Source organism: Lepisma saccharinum, chromosome 1, assembly GCF_977018435.1.
Source record: "Lepisma saccharinum chromosome 1, izLepSacc3.1, whole genome shotgun sequence".
Classification (NCBI taxonomy): Eukaryota; Metazoa; Arthropoda; class Insecta; order Zygentoma; family Lepismatidae; genus Lepisma; species Lepisma saccharinum.
The window spans coordinates 25,538,002-25,560,143 of record NC_139229.1 but is presented as its reverse complement, the minus strand read 5'-3'; the positions used below and the strand labels follow the sequence as shown (position 1 = coordinate 25,560,143).

At 38.0% G+C, this 22,142-nt stretch overlaps 1 protein-coding gene across 3 annotated transcripts in view; it reads right to left on the bottom strand.

The window, feature by feature from the left end:
• Positions 1–599: 599 nt before the first annotated feature.
• LOC145993845 (isotocin receptor-like) overlaps positions 600–22,142 on the bottom strand; it is a 931,661-nt gene continuing 910,118 nt past the window's right edge. For all 3 annotated transcript variants that reach the window (XM_083129715.1, XM_083129707.1, XM_083129699.1), the window contains one exon: positions 600–4,576. In XM_083129715.1, the coding sequence (XP_082985841.1) occupies positions 4,158–4,576 (419 nt within the window). In that variant the 3' untranslated portion in view covers positions 600–4,157. The remainder of the gene's footprint in view (positions 4,577–22,142) is intronic.

Here is a 22,142-nt window from a genome sequence, read left to right as displayed (position 1 = left end):
CTTTTCTGTCACTTTTGGCTAATAGCGAATATGAAGATGCGTGATAATATGATGAAATTGATGAATGGACACGTACAAAGAACACGCTTGGATTCGAACCCAGGGACATCTGTGCTAACCACTCTACAACGGACGTCGGCAGTCAAACGATTAACTTTTTAAAAATACATATTTGAATGTTTCCCTCTATTGCACAGAAGTTTTATGGAAATATATTCATACAGAGGTGGTATTTGAAGGAGGTCAGCGAAATGTCCCCTCTGGTTGGAATTTTGGCCCTTTAGAGGATATCAATCCCCATGCTTGAAAGAAGTTACTTGCACATATATAGCCATACCAATCACAATAATGTTCCCTCCTTTTGGAGGGAACTAATTATATTCTCATTGAGTCTTTGGTTTTTATTCTGTTCATACATTCTCAACCGTGACTGGCCTATTGGCTTCACTATCTACACTGTCTGTCGAGTCTCATCGTTCCTTACTCAGTTCTTGCGAGCCTTCCCTAATGTAGCAAAAAATAGACACTCCCAGCATTAAATTAACCAATAAGTAACCGATGATATCCTAAAGTTTACAGTGGTTTCGACTTATGTTTTATTGTCTTCATAATACAAGGATGTTCAAGATAGCATGTACAAATATAACATAGTCTAATATTATTATTATTTGAAACAATATAAAATTATTTGTACATATAATATATTAAGGTTGTTCTGTCGGTTGTACATGAGAAACATATCATATCTCAATAACATACAAGATATATAAATTACACATAATACAAAAATGCCCTTTCAAGCAATGATACATTTGCTTGTATACTGTTGTTCGTTCATTGTTCTACAGAACGCTTTCGAAGTAAATATACTGTTGTTTATTGTATTTACTTTCGGTGTACATGATTTGCTCTAGCAATTTCTCAGTCTATTCTATAACATTTTCAAGTCATATGAAAAATATAATGTCATAGGCGAGAATAAAAATAGCAATATGCGTTAATAATTTCGCACCAACTTTGAATTCGATACATTATTTGGCAAGGATACTTTTTAAAAATAGTTTTAAAACAAACTTTGAAAAAATAACTACATCTTCACACAAGAATATATTTGAAATATATCCGGAGATAGTGGAAAAGTAGACATACCATGTAAATACACGCACATTATATACATTTTTACAGGATATTAAAGTCCAAGAAATCGGAAAGCAGAGGTTTAAACCTTAATATCTACACAATTTTGGTTTTACAGAACAAAATTGTAAAATATCAAAGAGCGAGAGAGATTGTATGAAAATTGTGTCCATGAAAGACGAAATTGAGAAACCTGAATTATCGATATATTATTAATAATGATTATAATACAATAATGCTACTACTTCAGTCCATGCAAGAAATATGTCAATGAATAAAATCCTTGTAATTGCGTATTACTTTCAAATAGAATATAGCAAAAGTATTAATTTGCCATAACAACACCGTTTTGAGCCAATCATACAAAAATACTATTATATATGTTGCGGAGTTTAACAATTAAAACGCACAAAAGTAGATACAATTTTGTAAATATGTGTCTGTCACAAATGCTTCCCAACAATTAAATCCAATCTGTGAATGAAATTCTTGGTATACTCATTGGGAAAGAGTTGATATACTACATTTCTTTACAATCCCTGAGAATTTAGCGAAACACTGTTCAACATATTCGTCGAGAAATACCTTTATATGCAACAATAACAACAAATTCTTGTATTAGTTGAAACCGAACAATGTTATGTAGACGTACCTAATGCAAACGCACTGAAAACACTTTTCATGAAGCACCTTGTGTGTTTTATTATGCAAACACCCAAAGTACTTAGGATATTACAGGTTTATAAACATTATAATATTTTTGTTTGTATACAGAGTGATTCAAAAAAATGTTAACACAATATGCAAAGTAGAAAATGTACTACTCACCGTATACGTTTACTTCTTTAATGTATAAACACCCATGTTTCTCTAGACTGTCACACACTAAACGTACTGTATAACACAATAAACACGAATACATTCGTGCCATTGCAGCAAAGTCTCTTCCTTTAAGCAAATTTCTTATTTCCCACATGGTGTTACCATTTTTTTTAATCACCCTGTAGTTGGTTCCAAGATGAAATTTACAGAGGGACCCATCGTAAGTCAACGAACACGGATGACGTCACATGTAATACTTGATTTTCTGATTAAAATTTAAGTAGTATTTTGCAACTAATTTACCATGTTAAATTACGTATATTTAGTCTTAATGGCAAAAGGAAATAAAGAAAAAAACACCCAATAAGCTTCATTCAGTGCTATTTTCAAGAACCTCCACCTTCATCACACGATAATTTTGAAACGCAAAATCTATTTTCGACAAATCAACCTCTGTGTATTTCACCTTACGGCCATTGTTTAACAGTGTAGAAAATGTGACCCTTTCGGATAATATTTATATGTATTTATTAACTTCTGTTAACACAGAATATAAGAATTGAAAATACCAAAATATTGTTGACCTAGAGGCAGGTATTGTTATGAATTCTAGAGAAAGCATTAAAAGATACCTAACAATTCAGCGGAAATTATGTATTTGCAAATTTGCATCCACAGGTTATGATTGCAGGTGCGTTATCATAAGTAACATAACGTTACACGATTATTATTGATATCATTAAATTTTCGTAGTGATTGCTGCTACAACTGTTTTAAGCATTGCCATTGGCTGGTAGCTTTTTAGGGTAGTAAATAATCTGTGGTGGTTAGGTTAGGCTAGTTGGGTTTGGTTCTCTTAGAAGAAGACGACGAAAAATAGTTGCAGCAGCAATACAGCACTTTAGGGGCGGGAAGATTACGGCAGAATTTTTTTATTTTCTAATATTTTATATTTCCTTTCAAAAACCAAGTTTAAATGGTGTCTGAATAGTGACTACATTAAAAACATACAGAAATGCAATCAAATTCTATTTCTTCAAGTTGTCATCTCAGTACAAGGCTAAGGATTACAAAAGTACTGAAATAGATTCGTAGAACAAACAATCAAAGTAAGTGGTAAATCAGAATTTAATTATTTTATTTCTTCAAAATAGCAAGCGGATTAAATATCGCCTTGTATTTGTATTCGCGAGGCCTCATCAATAAGCACTCTCGAGTTCGATTCCCGGCGAGGGTACATTCAGTGGCTCAAAATCCACTTTAATCCCAGGCCTGGTTTTGATTGAGTTATCTACATGTAAAGTGAACTCATAAGACTGTTCATTCTTTTTTCGCTTCTACAGGGTGTTTCAGAAAGAATCTGCCGATCTATAGTTGGTAGTAGTTTCCTGTTCAGACGTAAGATGGCAACACGGGTGTACAATTTGTCCCAGGGGACATTAATAGGTGTCTACAATTTTTTCTGTAATTTGTATCCTACCTTACACATGGTGATGTATGTTTTACATTCATTGCCTTGGTAATCGTTATGTATCGGACCCATCTTCATATAACATTGTTTGCTTGGAATCATGAATAGTATCAGCTGATTGGATACTGTAGATTCCTCCTAAAGCACCCTGCATATCGCTTACACACCTTTAACAGTTGGTGCTTGCGGGATGTGTAGGCAATGTGCAAGGATTTAAATTGTCTAGGGCGAGAGTTTGTCTGGTGCTGGAGTCAACTTGCTAGTTTGATGATGATGAAGTGGTTGTTAAGCCAATATATACTAGGTGAAGTATGCACAGTTGGACAAATGAAATGTGGAATATAATTTATTATTTAGCTTTCTCGGAACCACATCTGAACCAGTTTCAGAGTGTTCTAGGTTTCTGTGGACTGGCACCACTATGTGGATCTATTGTCACAGCTGATGTTTAAAATAATACAGTAGCTGTTGCTTGGTACCAAAAAGGAGGAATAAATAGTTTCGTAACGCATATCGCTCGAGAGTATTTCACTCACACTGTTGAAGATCTCAGTGTTGTCACAAGAGCTAGAGTCGTTGATTCCTAAGGCGCGAGGAGAGCAGATACCGGAATCGTCTCGCTCAACTTGAGGTCAAACTTCACGCTCTTCCGTCTCTGCCCGGAACATCTGGACTTCTTCAGGATAGAACGATTCATCACGTCATCGCGAAGAGAGCATATTTCGCATCACTTGTCACTGTTACTTCTCGATCTTCTCTTCCTGCCCTCGGCAATGTCCCAGTCTTTCAGCTCAACCTCTTCCTTCCCGTTCTCTAGATCCAAAAGAGCCTTCGACGAGTTGGACGGATGCCTCTCTCTTCGATTCTTAGGAGATGGAGTGATCTCCACCCAGGTGGACCTGCCGCGTCCGTTGCTCTTCGTCGACGTCATTACAGTCACTGCGGTCTTCGGGCAACGGCTGTCGGACATGGAGCTGCTCCTCAGGACTGTCCCTCGATCGAACCCCCCGCTGCCCTTGTCCTCACCTTGGCAGCACAGGACTTGAACCAGGAGCTTCAGCAGGTCGCGGTTGAAGGTCAGGTAGATCCAAGGGTTGACGCAGCTGTTGAGGCTCGCCAGAAGGGTGAGGATGGTGAACGTTGCTCCTGGAAGAAGCAAGAGAAGGTAGTTAGACTCTGCAAGAGAAACTTTAACAAATTCTTTCTTGAAATATAATTTAGACAATTTAACAATAGCTTTTATTTCTTTACAACTTACACAGTGGCGCGCCCATGAGAAAGGGTTCGGCGCCCGTAGAAAATTTTCCAAGGGAATTCAGATTCAAAAATTTTTAAGAAAGAAGTGTTTTAAGGAAGATGGAAAATAGAGATGAAAGTAGCAGTAGAGACTGAAGAAAGGAAGAGAATTAAAGAGCCAGAAAGCGAGAAAAGGAACGTGATGAGAAACATAAGTGAGAGACAGATAAAGAGAAATAAAGAAGGGAACGCACAGAGGAAGGTGGAGCGAGAGATGAGGAAATAGAGATAAATGGAGGGAGGGAGAAAGAGCGATAGAGATAAAATAATTGGTAGAGAAGAAGGGAGAACAGAAGTGAAATACAGAAACGATCCACACACACAGAGGGTAGGAGAGAAAAAGAGAGAGGGAGAGAGAAGTAGGAACGCGAGAGAAAGAAAGAATAGAGACGCAAGGAAAAGAAATATACTAGAGAGAGTGTGAGAAAGAGAGGAGAGAAAGGAATATAGAAGAGACAGAGAAAAATAAAGAAATAGAGAAGTGAGGGAGAGCAAGCTATTTGACGCAGTTTCTAAAAACAACCCTAGCATAGATCTGCTTGGATGCAACTGTAGCTTTGTTCTTACATTAACTTAATATATGGCGCTCGGCATTTGAGTTTCCTTCTGACTGCATTAGCTCTGTGTATAATTAAATTCCCTTTCCACAATTGTTATTAAATATAAATCATAGATTGAAATGTCAAACTTTCAGTGTAAATTACATATTTCATGTTTCATGTCAGTTATCTTAATCGTTCTTATTTATGTATTCATGTAATTCAATATTGAACAGCCGGACCTTGTGGCTGAGTGGTTAGCACATCGCGCTGCGACGCCAGGGGTCCCGGGTTCGAATTCCGCTCGGGCATGGTTGTTTGTGAATGTCTATTCATCAATTTCATCATTTCATCACTCATCCCCATCTTCGCAAATTAGCCAAGATGCAAAAAACGCGAAGCAAAATAAAATAAATAAATCAAATCAATCAATATTGAACACTGTAATTGCGCATGCGCCTGTTGTGTTCCTAATAAATAAATAATAAATAAAAGTTTGCAATGAAAATGTCAACACATTTTCTTAACTTCTTCGAGCACTGGCTCCTTCACTAAAAATCTACATTACAGTATATTAAGGCGTACATTGAATGTATGTTGGGATCTCCCACAGTAAATGCAAAACGTTCATGGAGGAGCATAATGTCGAAGTTACCATATTGTTTCATATTTTTCAAACACAGCCAGGATTACGTTTCAGTATGGTCTGCCTGTCAAACGACACTCTTGCACCCATAAATGCACACGGAATTAACAGCGAGCAAGAAATGAAAGAACCAAAATGACGCAGACAGGATTTGAAGCCAACTTTTCCACGCTATTGACAACCGTGAATGGGGAGGTTACAAGCGCGTCTGTTGATCTGGCATCTGCATAGGATGAAATAATAGCCGTTCATGATCCGGCATGTCCTAAAGCCGCTAAAAGCGTCGGATGACGATGAATGCACGGGGAGATAATAAAACCTAACGATGTACAGTATAGCCTTGGTAATTCGACAAGGATGGGACAGAGAATACCACGAATTACAAATAACTGGAAGTATACGGAATAACCTACGGAAAATTTGAAGAGGTAAAAAAACCAAAAAAAAAACCAACAACAATAGAACAGAATTTAGAGTATGTAAAAAATGGATTATTATCAATATTGTACTTACATTGCTCATTGCTACCGTATCTACAGAGTGTCGTGTGCTTACACAGATGGTCATAATATTCATATGCTTAAAGGATAGTGAAATATACTTCTAATACTAATGATAATATGAGGGTTTTGGTTGTGTAGTTTTAGCCACTAAAAATTTGCCAAGTATGTAGTACCATACACACTAGAACCAGTAAATGCACTGCAAGAGACATACATTTGTAGGAATATAGTAACAAAAGCTACTCGAAAAATTAACCATTAACTGACTTTTATGATAAAAAGATTGAAGTTCATTTTATTAATAATACGAAGAGATTAGCAATGTTCTGTCATGCCTGAATGCTTAATTGCGTGAGGAATTCAATTGGTGCCCTCTGTTGAGTTTTTGTTAACGTAACAAAAATCATGTTTACGCTCAATAAATCTATGTCGTATTATTATGCATATGTTTATTTAATAACAATATCAGTGGAGAAGGTTGCGCAACAGTCTGAAGCCGGAACTATCACATATTTATACAGGGTGTCCCAGTTAAAACAGCCCGACTCCGATTAACAGTTATGATGAAGTGTGTGTACTGATGACCTTGAGTACCTACCACGGTTCACGCAACAATGGACTACTCCATTTTACTGGTGCAATATAGCCGTCATCTGCATCATGGGGAAATGTCTATGAGCCGGCCTATTTTTATCTGGGCACCCAGTAGTTTGTTTATTCATAATCGAAACAGAAATCTTTGAACGTGACGTACAAAATGGATGAACAGTGACGGTAATAAAGGTCGTGCAGATTCCAAGGTGCACACCGCTCGCTCTCCGAGTTAACGTGACCTCCAATATTGTTTTGCGGACATCTCGTTGTACTAAATGGGGTCCGAGTTCGATAGTGGTCCGGATTACACTTTAAACTGCAAGTCCAATCCCGATTAACCTATCTGTGCATAAAGCGGACCTCAAACTCAAACTCGCCGGCCCCCGTGGCAGAGTGGTTAGTACATCGCGCTACGACGTAAGGGGCCCCGGGTTCGAATCCTGGCCTGGGCATGGATGTTTGTGAATGTCCATTCATCAATTTCATCACATCATCACTCATCCCCATCTTCGCAAATTAGCCAAAAGTTGCACAAAAGGCGAAGTAAAATAAAGCAAATCAATCAAACTCAAATTCATATTAAACGCATACGCAATATTGCTTTGAGTCATTGGAATGGATCGCTTTATTTGTAGTGTGTACAGCAATATTCAATCATCCCCAAACACCATTCATGAATTTATGCATGTGCAGATGAGAACCCCCTGTACAACATTTCAATTATAACGATGATTAAGTTACATTTCAAAGTTTTCATTCTTCATCCATTTTGTGGCACCTCTTTCCCCTATTGAATGTCCCTTTGCAGATAGACGCTGGGGGCCATAGCCCCCAATCCCCGATAATTTTTTTTTTATTTGATTTAGTTTATTTTACTTCGCGTTTTGTGCCTCTTGGCTAATTTGCGAAGATGGGGATGAGTGATGAAATGATGAAATTGATGAATGGACATTCACAAACAACCAAGCCCGACCGGGATTCGAACCCGGGACCCTTGGCGTCCCAATCCCCGATAAAAGAGAGCCTGCTGAACAAGGATACTGCTCAGAATTGCCCTACGTTACCGTAACATTTAACATATTCTACCGTGATAATTTACAAAAATCGGTGCGCAACAGTTGTGTGCACCACCAATGCATTGTTAAAACTGAATAATTAAAATTACAATAATTAGATAAACTATGTAATGACCGCTAATAGTTTGAAAACGGACATAGTTATTGTAAAATGAAACTACATTTCCTTGTATAAATCACACAACGCCATACGATTGTATATATCGTATACCGTAACTGCCACTAAAGAATGGAATTCCCTCCCAACCTCCCTAGCATCTATCAACAGCCATAAGCTATTTTAAAGAATCTCAAACAGTATCTACTGGCAAGGCAGATAAATACTTAATCACGGGTAACTTTTCATTCCTTAAAATTCTCACTGTAACATTCAGCAACTGTGAGCATATAAATCTTATAATTTCATTATTTTATTTCACTTATAATATTATTCATTGTTCCAGATGACTGAATGTATATATATATGTACTAAAGACAAAAGCAACAAACATAAAATACCTATGTTCAATAATTTATATGTAAACTTTCTTTTCTTTATTATATATACGCGTATGTATATATATATATATATATATATATATATATATATATATATATATAGTGGGACACATTATTTATTTGAGAAGAAACAAACTTTAACCAGGCTACAAGTAGAACAGTTATGAACATTTTTATCTAGTTCAAATACAAAAAAAGAATTATAGTCTCTGTTAAAAAATTGAAATAAATCAAGGCTGCATGTGGATGCTTGCCCCACCGGGTGGGGCCAATGAGACCAGCCAGATACAGAAATTGAACAATAAAACTTGGCAAATAACTTTCACCAGACAAACGTTCTAAATCACTAAATCACGTGTCCAGATTAATGGAATGTGCTGGAGAGTCCTTCAGGCAGCAAAATTAACTGGCAAAAGGAATACTGCTCAATACACACGGGAGCATTGTCGTTAAAATTAAACTAACGGTAGTAAAGCAACGAAAAATAATCCTACCAGTGAATCAATCAAGTCTAAGATTCTAGGTGGACACTCTTATCCCACCCAATATGTTTCATTTACTCGGCCCCTGTATGCGAGTCTAATACAGAAGGTCGTTTCATGTCCATGGTAACAAAGTTAGAACCCACCTGACCTTAAGAAAAACCATGACGCCACGAGCGGTGGTGCTCCACGTGATACCCCTGTCTTGCAGCAATGGCCCTGCAGCGGAGTTTCCATTGGAGGAGACTGCTTCGAAGAACACATTGGTCCAAACGATCATATTCCTCCTGACAAACTTTCCAAAGACCCTCAATTGTGCGGGGCCGTCTGCTTCCCAAGGCTCGTTTCAACAACGGAAACCCACAAAAATCCATGGAAGAGGCATCGGGGGATTTCACAGGGATGTCTGTAAAGGGGATTGCATGAATGCCCGTTTCACGTGCCATCCGATCCATGTATGCCTGCGTGGACTTTGCCGTATGACTGGAAGCCTTGTCCTGGTGGATGACAACACGAGATGTGTCGCTGCCATAGAGAGAAGGAATATCATGTCTGTAAAGTGGCTCCAAAATATTCGTCTGGTAATAGGCTGCATTTATTTTAACCTTTTTTACCACTCTGCGCGGTGTAAGTTTGCCGTTATGGCAGTAACCACCAACAACCATGAACCCGCGTGGAAAACTTTCAGCACATTCACGTACCCACTCAGATCGACCTCTTGCATCACGTGGACGATAGTAGATGGCCCTTTTTTATCACATCCCGAGAGATACACCCATGCTCCATCCCGGGACACCACATACTTCCAGCGGTCCCCTGCCAGATGTCGTTCGTAGTGCTTCCGACTGTTGGTCTTCCTATCCTGGACATGTGATGCACGCAACTTATGAACTTGAGCCTTGTGCTTCCGCACAAGTTGTAAATCTTGGGCTATCGTGCGATTTACAGTTGCAGGGAAACATTGCACTGCCTGTGCAATCACTCTTTGCGTTGCATGGTTTTCACATCGCACCAAGGATCTCACTTTCCGCACAACATCGGAGGAACGCTTGGGCTTATGATATGTCCGAGGCCCACTTTGACTGGTTCGAGCAACAGGTACAGTGCAAGCTTTATGGCGATTCAATACTGCATTGATGCCCTTCTTTGACACATGGAATGCTTTCATGTGGCACTGTTTAATTATCTGGCTATAACTATAACCAACGTCGGAAAGGGCACAGATGTACCCCTCCCAAAAGACTGGAATTTTTGGTGCCATATAAACACTCACTCACACACCAACCATCGTCTTTGAAAGTCAACACACAGTACTTTCGTCCTACTGGCTCTGGCTGCTCTGTGCTATGCCTACATGCTGCTCCTTGGTGATCGAAATCGTTACCATCAACGTGAAACAACCTTCTGTAATGCTACATTCTCCGTATGTCAGTATCAGGTTCATAAAGATATATATTGTGCAATAAATATATTACAAGTGTTAAAACGTATTGACGAAGTGGAATGCAGGCTTCTGTATACACCAAAATCCTTATAAAGATAACACCGTTAATGAATATATACCTATAAAATCGTCAATTTTCAAGGGAGCGTACAACTGCTTCACAACCCAGCCTCGCCAGCTTTCATGACACCAACTAGCTTCGCGCGGAGTCATTTCCTCTCTTGGTCTACAATTTAGCTAGGGTCGATGCACTTGCCCGACCTGTCTCACTTGCTCCACCCTCTCCTATATATATACACATACATATACGCGCTTATATATATAATTGTTCTTGTTTGTATTTATTTGTAATCCTTTTCATGTTTTTATTTTTCCTTCAATGTATACTCTTTATTCGATTGTGTTGTATTAATCTCCCAGACAATGAATGGTATGTTGTAAGAATGGCCCTAGAGGCCGAAACACGCACGCTCTAATAAAGACGATTTATTATTATTATTATATAGGCTATATTATCCTAATTGATGTTTTTGACACTTCATTTCTGCTTTTCATCGTGGCGGAGTGGTTAACACAGCGCGCTACGACGCCAGGTGTCTCGGGTTCGAATCCCGGGTGTTCTTTGTGAGTGTCCCTTCATCATGTCATCATGCCAAAAGTGATAGAGGGCCTCCCCGATGGCGCAGTTGTAGCGTTGTTGCCTTGTAATCAAGGTGTCCCGGATTCGATACCCGGTGGAGGCACAAGTGGTTCGGATCCCACTTTAGACTGTAGGTCCAGTCCCGATTAGACTTACTGTGCATAAAGTGGACTTAAAACAACAAATCAATCAATCAAAAACCAAAAGTGATACAATAGCGACGCTGAATAACCAAAATCAACACAAAAAATTTACATTTTGATTTTTTAAATAGCCCTTTGTTACAAATATATAACGTGTACACCATTGCTTCAAAAAATCATATAAAGTCACAGAATATAAACCTCTTAGTTCAAATCTGGCCTCGCCTCCTGGAATATTTAGCCACCTTTAATCCTCATATTTGCAGTCAAGCTTTTCACAATGTATCATAGCTACAAAGAGCGTGCGATCATAACAGGGAAATTCCTAACATAGTACAGTATAGTACAGGGTTATTAAAAAAGAAAGATCAGGTTTCAAATGTTTATTTCTAACGAACTATAAAAGATAGAAACACGTGCCATACATCAATGGATAGAGGAAGGTTCAAAGTTTTATTATTGAAAGCTTTAATGTATACACTCAAAATGAACACCATGTGTTGCCCGACAAACATCAAAACGGTACCCCATTTCTTGCCACTCACGAATTAACTGGTCCCTAGTTATTTAATTGATAGCTACAACAATTCGATGTGTATTGAATGGAACAAATAGGCAGGATTATAAAACTTTGAACCTTCCTCTATCCATTGATGTATGGCACGTGTTTCTATCTTTTATAGTTCGTGAGAAATAAACATTTGAAATCTGCTTTCTTTTTGAATAAGCCTGTATATTTGGATGTAAAAATTATTCCTACTACCATCGTCTCTAGGTGCAAATAATAACGCTAGAAATGGAGCGAACATCCTAGATGACCGACTTTAAAAACCGACCCGTTTTTCGCAACATATTACAACTACACTAATTACACTTGACTCAGGAGCATTAAATTATGTCCATGCAGAGGTGCAGATCCCTTTATTCCCTGGGCTTTCGTTAATCATTTTCCTGCTGAAGGCAGAATTAAGACCTGAGTGGGGGTTACATAGAGCCTAAGGATACTAGCTATCTGACTCGACATGCTTTGTCATGGTAGATGTGCGAGGGGTGTTCAACAAATAAGAATACTAGTAAGCACCCGAGAATGTCTGATCTTACTTATCGACCAACCCTCGTATATAATTATTTACTCCTCCTTGTTGTACAATTTTAGTACACAAGTGGTTAGCACAGCATGTTACTACGCCAGCGGTACTTGGTTCGAATCCCGTTCTGGCCATGGGTGTTCTTTGTGAGCGCCCTACAATTTAATCACATCCTCGTCTTCTCGATTAGCCAAAAGTGGCAGAAAAGATAACGTAAAATATACCAAATCAATCAAGTTTAGTATTAGATCTATATTTTTTAGTTGGTTTATTGATTTTTTATTTTAGTTCGCTTTTTGCCACTTTTGGCTAATCGAGAAGATGAGGATGAGTGATGATATGATGGAACTGATGAAGGGACACTCACAAAGAACACCCATGTTCAGGACGGGATTCGAACCCGAGACACCTGACGTCGTAGCGCGCTGTGCTACTAACCACTCCACCACTGGTATTGTACAAGATTCGTAAAAATATTAAACACTTTGTACATCTCTTTCCTGAATTGACTATTCATTCTCATCGTCGCGATGCTGCAAAACAGATATAAGATATCAAAACGTGATGCATGTATGTAACTGTCATTAACATGTGTTCCCAACTTCAATGAAAATACGCGGACGCCCTGTTGCATAATCACCACCCCGTAACAAATGCCTACACAGTGAATAGTCGGTGATGGTCATGGCAATCTACTCCTCTGACCACACACGAAGACACAAACAAGAGATAATTCTCTCCGGTGGTGCATATATAAGAAGTTAAGTCACATGGATATTATTTTACAGGTCTACACTGGGTATTAAACCTTACTGTATTCAAGGTGGGGCGTTTACTTCTGAAACGTGATCGCCAACAGTTTTGAAACTCTTCTACACGCAGCTATTATAAAAGCAATCTGTCCGTACAGGATCAAATGTGCCACGAACAACACATTGAATTCCACGCTTAAAGGAAGTGACGTCAGAACACACGTCATGTTGCTTCTTGCATTTGTGGAACGGTCCAAGAATTTCTAATTATGAATGGTTCTAAATAAAATATATCGACCAATCAGAGCACATGTTATTGAAATCGATTGTACTAGAAGAAATGCATCCAGGTACAAGGTGCTCTTTCTGAACGGATACTGACGCGGAAAGTTTAGAAACGTGGTTAACTTGCGAGAAAGGAACAGTGGAACATTGCTGTGCGTATTTATTTAATCGCAATTATTTAACAAATAAAATATAATACATTTGTGTTGATCTTAAATTGTAGTTGAGACAAACAATTACCTATATTACGTCAACACGAGATGTCAACTGGTATTTACAAAACTACATCAAGACTGCAACACTGCTCAAGTGAGCTTCAAAACGTCATTTTTAAAGATGGCGCCTTTTCCACACAGCACCAGTGAAGAGCAGTGGTTTCTCGCCCTCTGGAAGCCTAAAACTTACAGAAGTTCTCCGGCAAATGAAAATTCAATATCGCTACGAATGCTTACCGCAGCAGCTAGTTTACAAACGGGGAGAGGAACTTCGATGATGGCTTCAGTTCGGAGGCAGATGGTGAAAAGACCTTCGCAGTGGCTCATGAGTGCATCCCAAAGATTATACTTTTTAAGTTATACAAGCACAAACGTAGACTTGAAAGCATATGTAGAGCAGTAATAGGTGTATGCTAACTTGCAGCAAACTTGTGCAACACTACATGCAGAAATCTACTAGATAAAAAGCAAAAAACCATTAAGGTATTAATTTGACACTTCCTAGAACATGGAAAAGAGGTTGACATTGGAAGGTTTTCAGAAAAGATCTTCCCTCACATTCCAGAAATGCATATGTAATTGTGGGTAAGATTTAGAGTATACAAGATCTTGCCTCACAGTTAAAAATCTCTGAATATAACCATAATGCTCAAGGCAAGTTCTTTTTGTAATATTATCAAGTTACAACAAGACATCTTTTCCTGAAGTAATTGAACGTCATTTATGCTAATATTCCTACGGACTGAAATGCCCTGTATCATGTTCCTGGCTGCTCTTCTTGGAAAGTTAAAGTTCGCCAAAGTTCCATGGCTCATTCGTCTTGCTAATTCGTGGAAATGTAGTTAGGAACCCAATATTTCCGCCTGTTTCTTGGTCAAAAGGCAAACCTAAGAGGCCAATTACAAATTATTTATGTTCCGCACGCTTCAACTGTCTGAAGCAACCTTTGCCCACCTCTCGCTTGGTAATCCAATCGCTGTCCGTGATTGGAGGATTAAGGAGTGGGACGTGGGGAACTGCTACTTGTTCAAGTTTCCTTTGATTGGGTGAAATTGGCTCGGGTTTACTTCGTCACGGCTCACTGAAGAGGCTGTTGTGTTTGAATATTTTAAAGAGAAGAGTGACAGTTTCGCTTAGTGCATTTATTTCAATGTCGTCGGAATGGGCTCTGCTGCAAAAAAATCCCTGATTGGACAAGAGAGTATGAATTCTCCCATGTTGCAAATGGAAGCGATTTTATTTATTTCATTATTAAGCTAAGGACAATGCTTGAAAAATATGATGAATAAGTAATTATAGAATCCCATGTATTGCTTATAGGAAATCAACTTCAAGTTAATGCTAAACAAATGTGAGTTTTGACTTTTCTTATACGCCAAGAAATTGTTCAACGTGTCATTTTTTCATACACGTACTTTTCTACGCCATTGGATGTTTGATATTACCCTTGAGGGTAATGCATTTCTCCTTGCCTCTTACGGCCATACTGGCAGTGTTGACAAATCTGATACTCATAAAAGAGCTAAATTTCACCTTAGTGGAAGGCTGGATAAACTGCCTCCTATGGTAATTTTTATAACTACAACGGGGATAAGACAGACCATCAGAACATGAAGACAGAAAAAAATGGTTATTTGATCTTTCCTCGTGTCTCATTGTTATGAATGATTGAGCTAAGCTTTGTTGATAAGAACAATATTGACACCAGAACATTTGGTAATTCAATCAGTTTTTGTGGCTTATTTTCATGAAAACTTCCTGCAATCCTGCTAGAACATTTGGTACGTTTTTGCCTCTTGTTGTTTGATATTTAAACCTTACGGACGATGAAGAAAACTAACTAACTCTCTAGCCTCCTAAAACCCAAAGGTTTATGGCTGCAGCAACACAAGCCCTCCATCTGTTCCTATCCTGGGCAAGATCAACCCAACCTTTTCCATCCTTACGGATTATCTTTAGGTCCATCTCAACGTTATCCCTCCATCTTCGACTTGGGTTTCCAAAGGGTCTTACCACCAAGAATACTGTAAAATCTTCTTTGCTCTCCCATTCGTTCTACATGTCCTGCCCACCTAAGTCGTCTTGATTTATTTATTCTAATAATAGCTGGACAGGAATACAAATTGTGCAGTTCTAAATTATGTAACCTTCTCCACTCACCTGTCTCCTCATCCCTTTTTTTCTCTCACAGAAAACGTTAATTATTGCAGCATATTTTCCTGTCTCGTTGTTATGCACCATTGATGTATTTTTTGTGAAGTTGGAATAATATTGAGTCAGTATATCAGGTAAGTCTTCCTGGTTTTATTTTTACGCATCAACAATCTGAACTTTATTGTTGAAATAAGAACAATATTTAACTACAATAACATGGCGACAACAACACACATGGGTCCAATAACAATATGCTTATAGAATCAAAGAGGTGCAAGATCCATTTTAAATTAATATGACTGGAATACTCTAATGATATTTCGCACAGAAAACCGCTCTGAGCGTATCTCGAGTTGATCTAGAGGAAAAATGAAATCAGCATTCGACAGTTGACAAGTGATTACCGATGTAAGCAATCTAATCTACAACACGGTTGAAACACAGTCAACGAATCGGAAGAGTGCTGAAACGAATGCCTATGTGACGTCAGCCAATCGAATTATTCCGTCCTGCACGCTCTGCTAGAGCAGAAGATGAAACATGAGAATTGCAATGAACGAAAAAATCTCTGTGGAAAATGTTGGTCTTTGCATGAGTACCTCGACGTGTCAGCGTTGCGCTGATAAACCTACCGCTAGGGTAATGTAAATCCACCCTTGGAACAGTATAAGCACGAAATGAATCCGAACAGAATCCGGAACCATCCGGTTATCGGTGTACAGATTTTTTCGATATTAATATGCATCCACAAGATGTCCACTGTGTCCTCTTTCAGACAAGTAATATTTTTCAAATACGTATCACTGTAAGTAAGTAAGAGCCGCTATTAGCCTACAGTGCATCATTAATATTCCACAACTTCTGAAATATTGACAGGTCGCATGATTCGATTACATTATTAAATGGGTGTGGATATCGTCAAGAAACACAACTTACTCTAACAAATATTACAGTCTATACTTAAAGTTTTGGGATAATTATAAAAACACTGAAAATGTTAAAATTTTCTATAATGAGCACATAAGTTTGTACCAGTGGCGGTGATTAGGGGGGCGTAGGAGGGTCACTTGCCCCCACCCCCACTTTTTGCCACTTTTGCCCCCACACTATGCTAAACCTTATGTACGAAGGGAAAGTAAACTGCCCTTGCAGCCCTAGTTTTTTGGCACCTTGTCCCCCCAGTTTTAGAACCCAGTCGCCGCCACTGGCTTGTACTATTTTATCGAGTCTGAATTATTTACCAGTTCAAGAAATTTTAACATAGTTGTAAAATTATATCAAAGATTTAGTTCTGTATAACATGTGGAATACATGCAAGGATAAGTTAACAGAGGATTAAATTCAGTGCTCGAAGTGAAAGGGGGGGTATTCCCACAGCTGTCTCATTGTCGCATGTTAAACCACAGGAGCACCCCTCCCCCTCTAAGAGCTAGCCTCAGGTCTCGATCTAATATATCATCCCAGATAACAATTTCGGTACTACTTTACTATAGGGGTGACACCTATAAATCATTTATTTCGCACTTTTTTACATTGCTAACGTACTATTCGGCATTGCGGAACATTTCTTTAGGTGAAATAATAAATTTCTGCTACTCGTTATTTCGATTCTGTAACCCACATTATGGCGATAGCGTACTGGTTCATCACGCGTTGTGCGAGTGTTTTGACGATTTATGCAGTGTTGCAACCTTGTTCACCGAAAAATACCTACTTTTGTGACCGGATTTGAAATTATGCTAATACCTCGCAAACCATTGACGTTAGCCTCACAAACCATTGACGTTAGCCCCATTTTCCGTAAGGTTAGGTTAGGTTAGGCAAGAATAGTTAAAAAAAATTCTCGACACGTCATGTTATAGTGAAAACACGGCGAGGTTTAAAACACTGACTACGGAGTTTATGTCATCTAACACACGGAACATTGTGTTCTCGTGCAGAAAGCAAATGGCGTCAGCAGAAACAGCGTGTCGGACAGAGATTTTCGCAGAAAACAACATGCATTAGCATTAAAATGGATCAAAACTACATTCACGAACTTCCACAACGCTACAGAAAATGATTTTCTCCTGTAAAAAGTAAGAAATCCGTCACCCCTATAGTAAAGTGTTACCTCAATTTCCACTTTAAAAGCTGAAATTTGTGTAAGATTAATAAACAATTAAGGATTCAGTTAAATTAGTTCAACTAGTTATGCTCCTCTCTCTAGCGACTATGATTTCATTTTCAAACAACGAATGAACTATGTGGTTATTGTCAATTGATTGTGCTCATATATTTCACCAAAGTGCTAGTCTGTGCTTTACGTTAAAGCCATTGTTCCCTAAAATCTTACCAAATTCTTCGTTGGGGTTTTAAATCTTAGATGTTTAATTGTTCTCACATTTGACATTTAATTAATTAACAACTACCAGCACCATCTATTGATGTCATGTTTATTTAATTAGGAAAGTAACGAAGCTAATGCCACATACTCTTGAAACAAAGGACTATTTAACCAGTGTGTCTTGTGACCTGAAGAATATACACACTTCTTGGATTGCCGTAATTTGAAAAAATCAATCTTCGTTAATGCCTTCAGATGATGCTTCTCCCAAGGTAGACATTAGAGAAAGTAGCAACCTGACACACAGATGATTTACAAGCACATCCCTAACATTTTGTAAGAAGTAATCAGTTATTCACATTGCCAGGGGAAGCATTGTATTTTAAAGATGTATTTCTTACATTTATGGACTCTGTAGTGGAAAATGCTAAACTTTAGGAACCATAATAAGTTGTCCTCTTTCTTCGTGTGCATCCCGCTAAAACCATGTTGGAAATTTATTGAGTCTTTACTCAAGCGTTTTGGCAGCGAAGTCTGTTACAGAAATACCCCCTTGTGTGAGATGGTCTATGGAAGTCCACCCTTTAGTACACCCTCAAGGGGGAGAGAAACGAGTGTTTCCTATCCTCCTTCATATAGATTTCATGCTGGAAAACATTGTTCAGTCAACCTTGTGGGAAGATATGTCAGCGTTGCCAGTTACACTTTATAAAAATCAAGAAACTCCTCAAGTTTGTTTCAGAAAGCTAACTGTAGGATACAGTAAATCTTAAAAGTTAAGGCTCGGTTAAGGTTCCTTCTAGAACATTCACATAAATCTTCGTGTGACTTGCATCCGCTGTTGTTTGGATAGTATCAATAGTTTAATAGGCCTAGCTACGAAACTATTGAGAATATCTAGACAACACCGAAAGCAAACCACACGAAGATTCAAGTGAATGCCGTAGAAGCAATTCTAATGCATTTTTTTTCAGAATTTGAAAAGAAGAGGAAAACTTGATAACAGCTTTGGCGTCGGAAAAGATCCAGCTGAGCCTTAATACTGAACATATTCTCCTTGACAACTGGCTTCAAGTTCACTTTCATTGTACACTTCGCAACATCTTATTTGACCGCCCTGAAAAATTTCAAAGTCCGGAATTCGTAAATTTGGCAGCATAGCGCTTCAGAGCCAACTAAGAGTAGCCAACTTTGCAACATTTCATCTTCCTGAATGAAAACGCTCGTGATTTTTTTTCATTCTTTCACATTCCATAAAGTAAAGATACCCTAAAGCAGTAATAAAATATATGAGTAGACAAAAAATTGTTAAGTAGAAATACGAATGTTGAAAATATTTCAAGATTCTTCGTTCTGAATTTGAAAATAGGAAAATGTATGTGCATTGTGAAACACTGAACAGGTTCTCATCCACCTGGAAAGAATTGCGGTCACATTTGAATGCAAGAAGGCAAATTTATGATGATGTTATGCGAAATGTTTAGTAAAGATACCTTGCACAACACCAAACGATTCTGCAAAGTGTGTCTTTTCCTTGGTTCTTGGCGAAAAATGGCTCGAAACTCAGGCACAATGTTGCTTCAACTGAGATTAACGTGTTTTACTGAGCTTTCTGTTAGCATTCTCCTGGAGTAGTTGGTTAGATGACAGCACTTTCGTTTTTTTACTGTTTTCGTCAAGATCGAAACATCGTAGGTTCAAATCCCACCCTTTCCTTATTATTTTTTCCTTTTTATTTACCGAGTACGAAGTGTTCTAATAACATAATATAATATTATGATATTACTGTAAATATTTATGCGATGCATGCTCGGTGGCGGCGATTGGGTTTCAAAACTGATGGGGCAAGGTGGGGGGAAGGGGGAGGGCAAGGACAGTTTCTTTTCTTTGGTAGATAATGTTTAGCATAGTGCTGGGTCATCTGCCCCTCCACACTCCATAATCATCGCCACTGTGCATGCCTCAAGTAATGCTTCTACTAATGTTTTTAATCTTTCAGTGATTGGCAGGATTTTAGTAAATACTTTTCCTTTCATTCAGCTGTTATAAGTTAACACATATTAAGAACTTACATGTCAACTTTCTGCATCCGGAAATGCTGGACATATATCGCACAAATATCAACGGAAATATCCAAGAAACGTAGATAAGCATTCTCGTCCAAAGCCGTTTACTTCCCGAAAAAGATTTTGCAAAGAAGTTGGTTTCAACCTATGACCTTCCATTCCATAAACAAACGATACCCCTACACCACACGGTTCACGTTATTTTATGCACTCGGTTCGGATCCCACTTTAAACTGTAGGCCCAGTCCCGATTAGCCTTACTATGCATAAAGTTGACTTAAAACACCAAATCAACCAATTCATCTCCTTTCAGAGTGGGCCTTCTATGATACTGTAGTCGGCCAGCATCCGAAAATACAGTTCTGCTTCGCGTATACCAGAGTGTAATTGCATTTAATATTGTGACTAATTTTACTTTAAAACTACAGATTAAAGCGATAATAGTGTCCAGAAAAAGAACGTCAAAGTAGATCTTCACACAAAGTATTTTAATCCATTGCCAAACATTTTAGTTAAGAATAATATAATGCTTTTCCATTGACCGTATTTTCGATTCATGGTGAATTTGCTAAAAGGACCATGTCAAGAAATTTAAATGTGTAGGTTTTACTAGTAAATGCATTTAAAATGCACGAAACAACATGGGAGGAGAAAAATAAACCTAAAAAATAAGTAAAAATGCAACAAAAACTTTTAAAAATAGATACTGACAAATAAACTAAAAGCCAAAAAAGGCCGAAAAATGCAAAAAAAATGTAAAATAGAAAGTGTTTTCCGGCTCTAACTGAAGGGAAAAAGACATGATATCAGGTTTAGCATTGTTTTTAAGGGTCAGAAAAAAAGTTGATTTTTCATCAACTTCCGGACCCTAATTAGTAATTATGACCATTGAAAAAATTGGAGGTAGCTTACTTAAAATTTTCTTGCTGAGGGATCGTATCGTCCCATATCTCCACTTCATAATAAAGAAAAACATCAAGTTCATATTTCGAAAATGACTTGAGTTTTTCATAGTTTGAAGTTCGTTAGTATTATCTTTCAAGGTTTCCATTCTTTTAATTTCACACATATTTTATATTTCATACGTTCCTCTCTCTTTTCATACAGTCTTTCGAAAAAAGCTGAAGTTTCTTGTCACACGGGGTCTGGTTCAAATGACTCCTTTTCGTTCTCCTGCTCCTACTTTAAATAAACAACAAAATACTTCGTAACTAAACGATTGCTTGTTCAAAACACGGAATTTTTACATAATTTACAAAATATGACAAAACGCCAATAGACATGTTCATCATTTTTACCCTTCAGCGTTTCTCGATTTTATCTGAATTCGTTTCCTCATGAAAATTGCCATGAGGAAATTATAGATAGCTATGACATTATGTGTGAATTGGTTTCTTCAAACTGGTAGCAAATTTTAACATGAGCCACCTGGAGAAGAGGTAGCGTGCTTGATTCTTACGAGGGAGGTCGTAGGTTCGATTCTCCACCTAGGCAGGATTTTTTTCAGGAGTATATCGTTGGGTGTAAAGTTTATCCACCGTGCTAAGAAGTTAACATTGGTCTCTGTATTTCACGAGAGGAAAGGAAATAGTAAGAGAAAGTTATTTCGATGATAGGAGGAAGTCACATGCCATGTGGAATGCGCAGAATCAAGTTAAGAGCTAAGTCTGTAATGGTGGTTTCGAATATTGCAAAGTTAGTGCGGAAAGTTTGTTATATCTGATACTCGAACTTTCTGTTCAAAGAAGACAAACGTTTTAGATACAAAGCAGTGAGGAATTAACGATCATTATGAGGTTTTTGATTTTTTGTTTGTCACTCACTATATAAATACTTATTAGTAGTTTCTTATCGAATCGTCCTTCGTCGCACTAACAATTTATTTATGTTAATTAGCGATTTACTATTAGTTTTAGACGCATGGTAAGATGGTGGTGAGGGGATTGACAACAGTCATTACGAAGG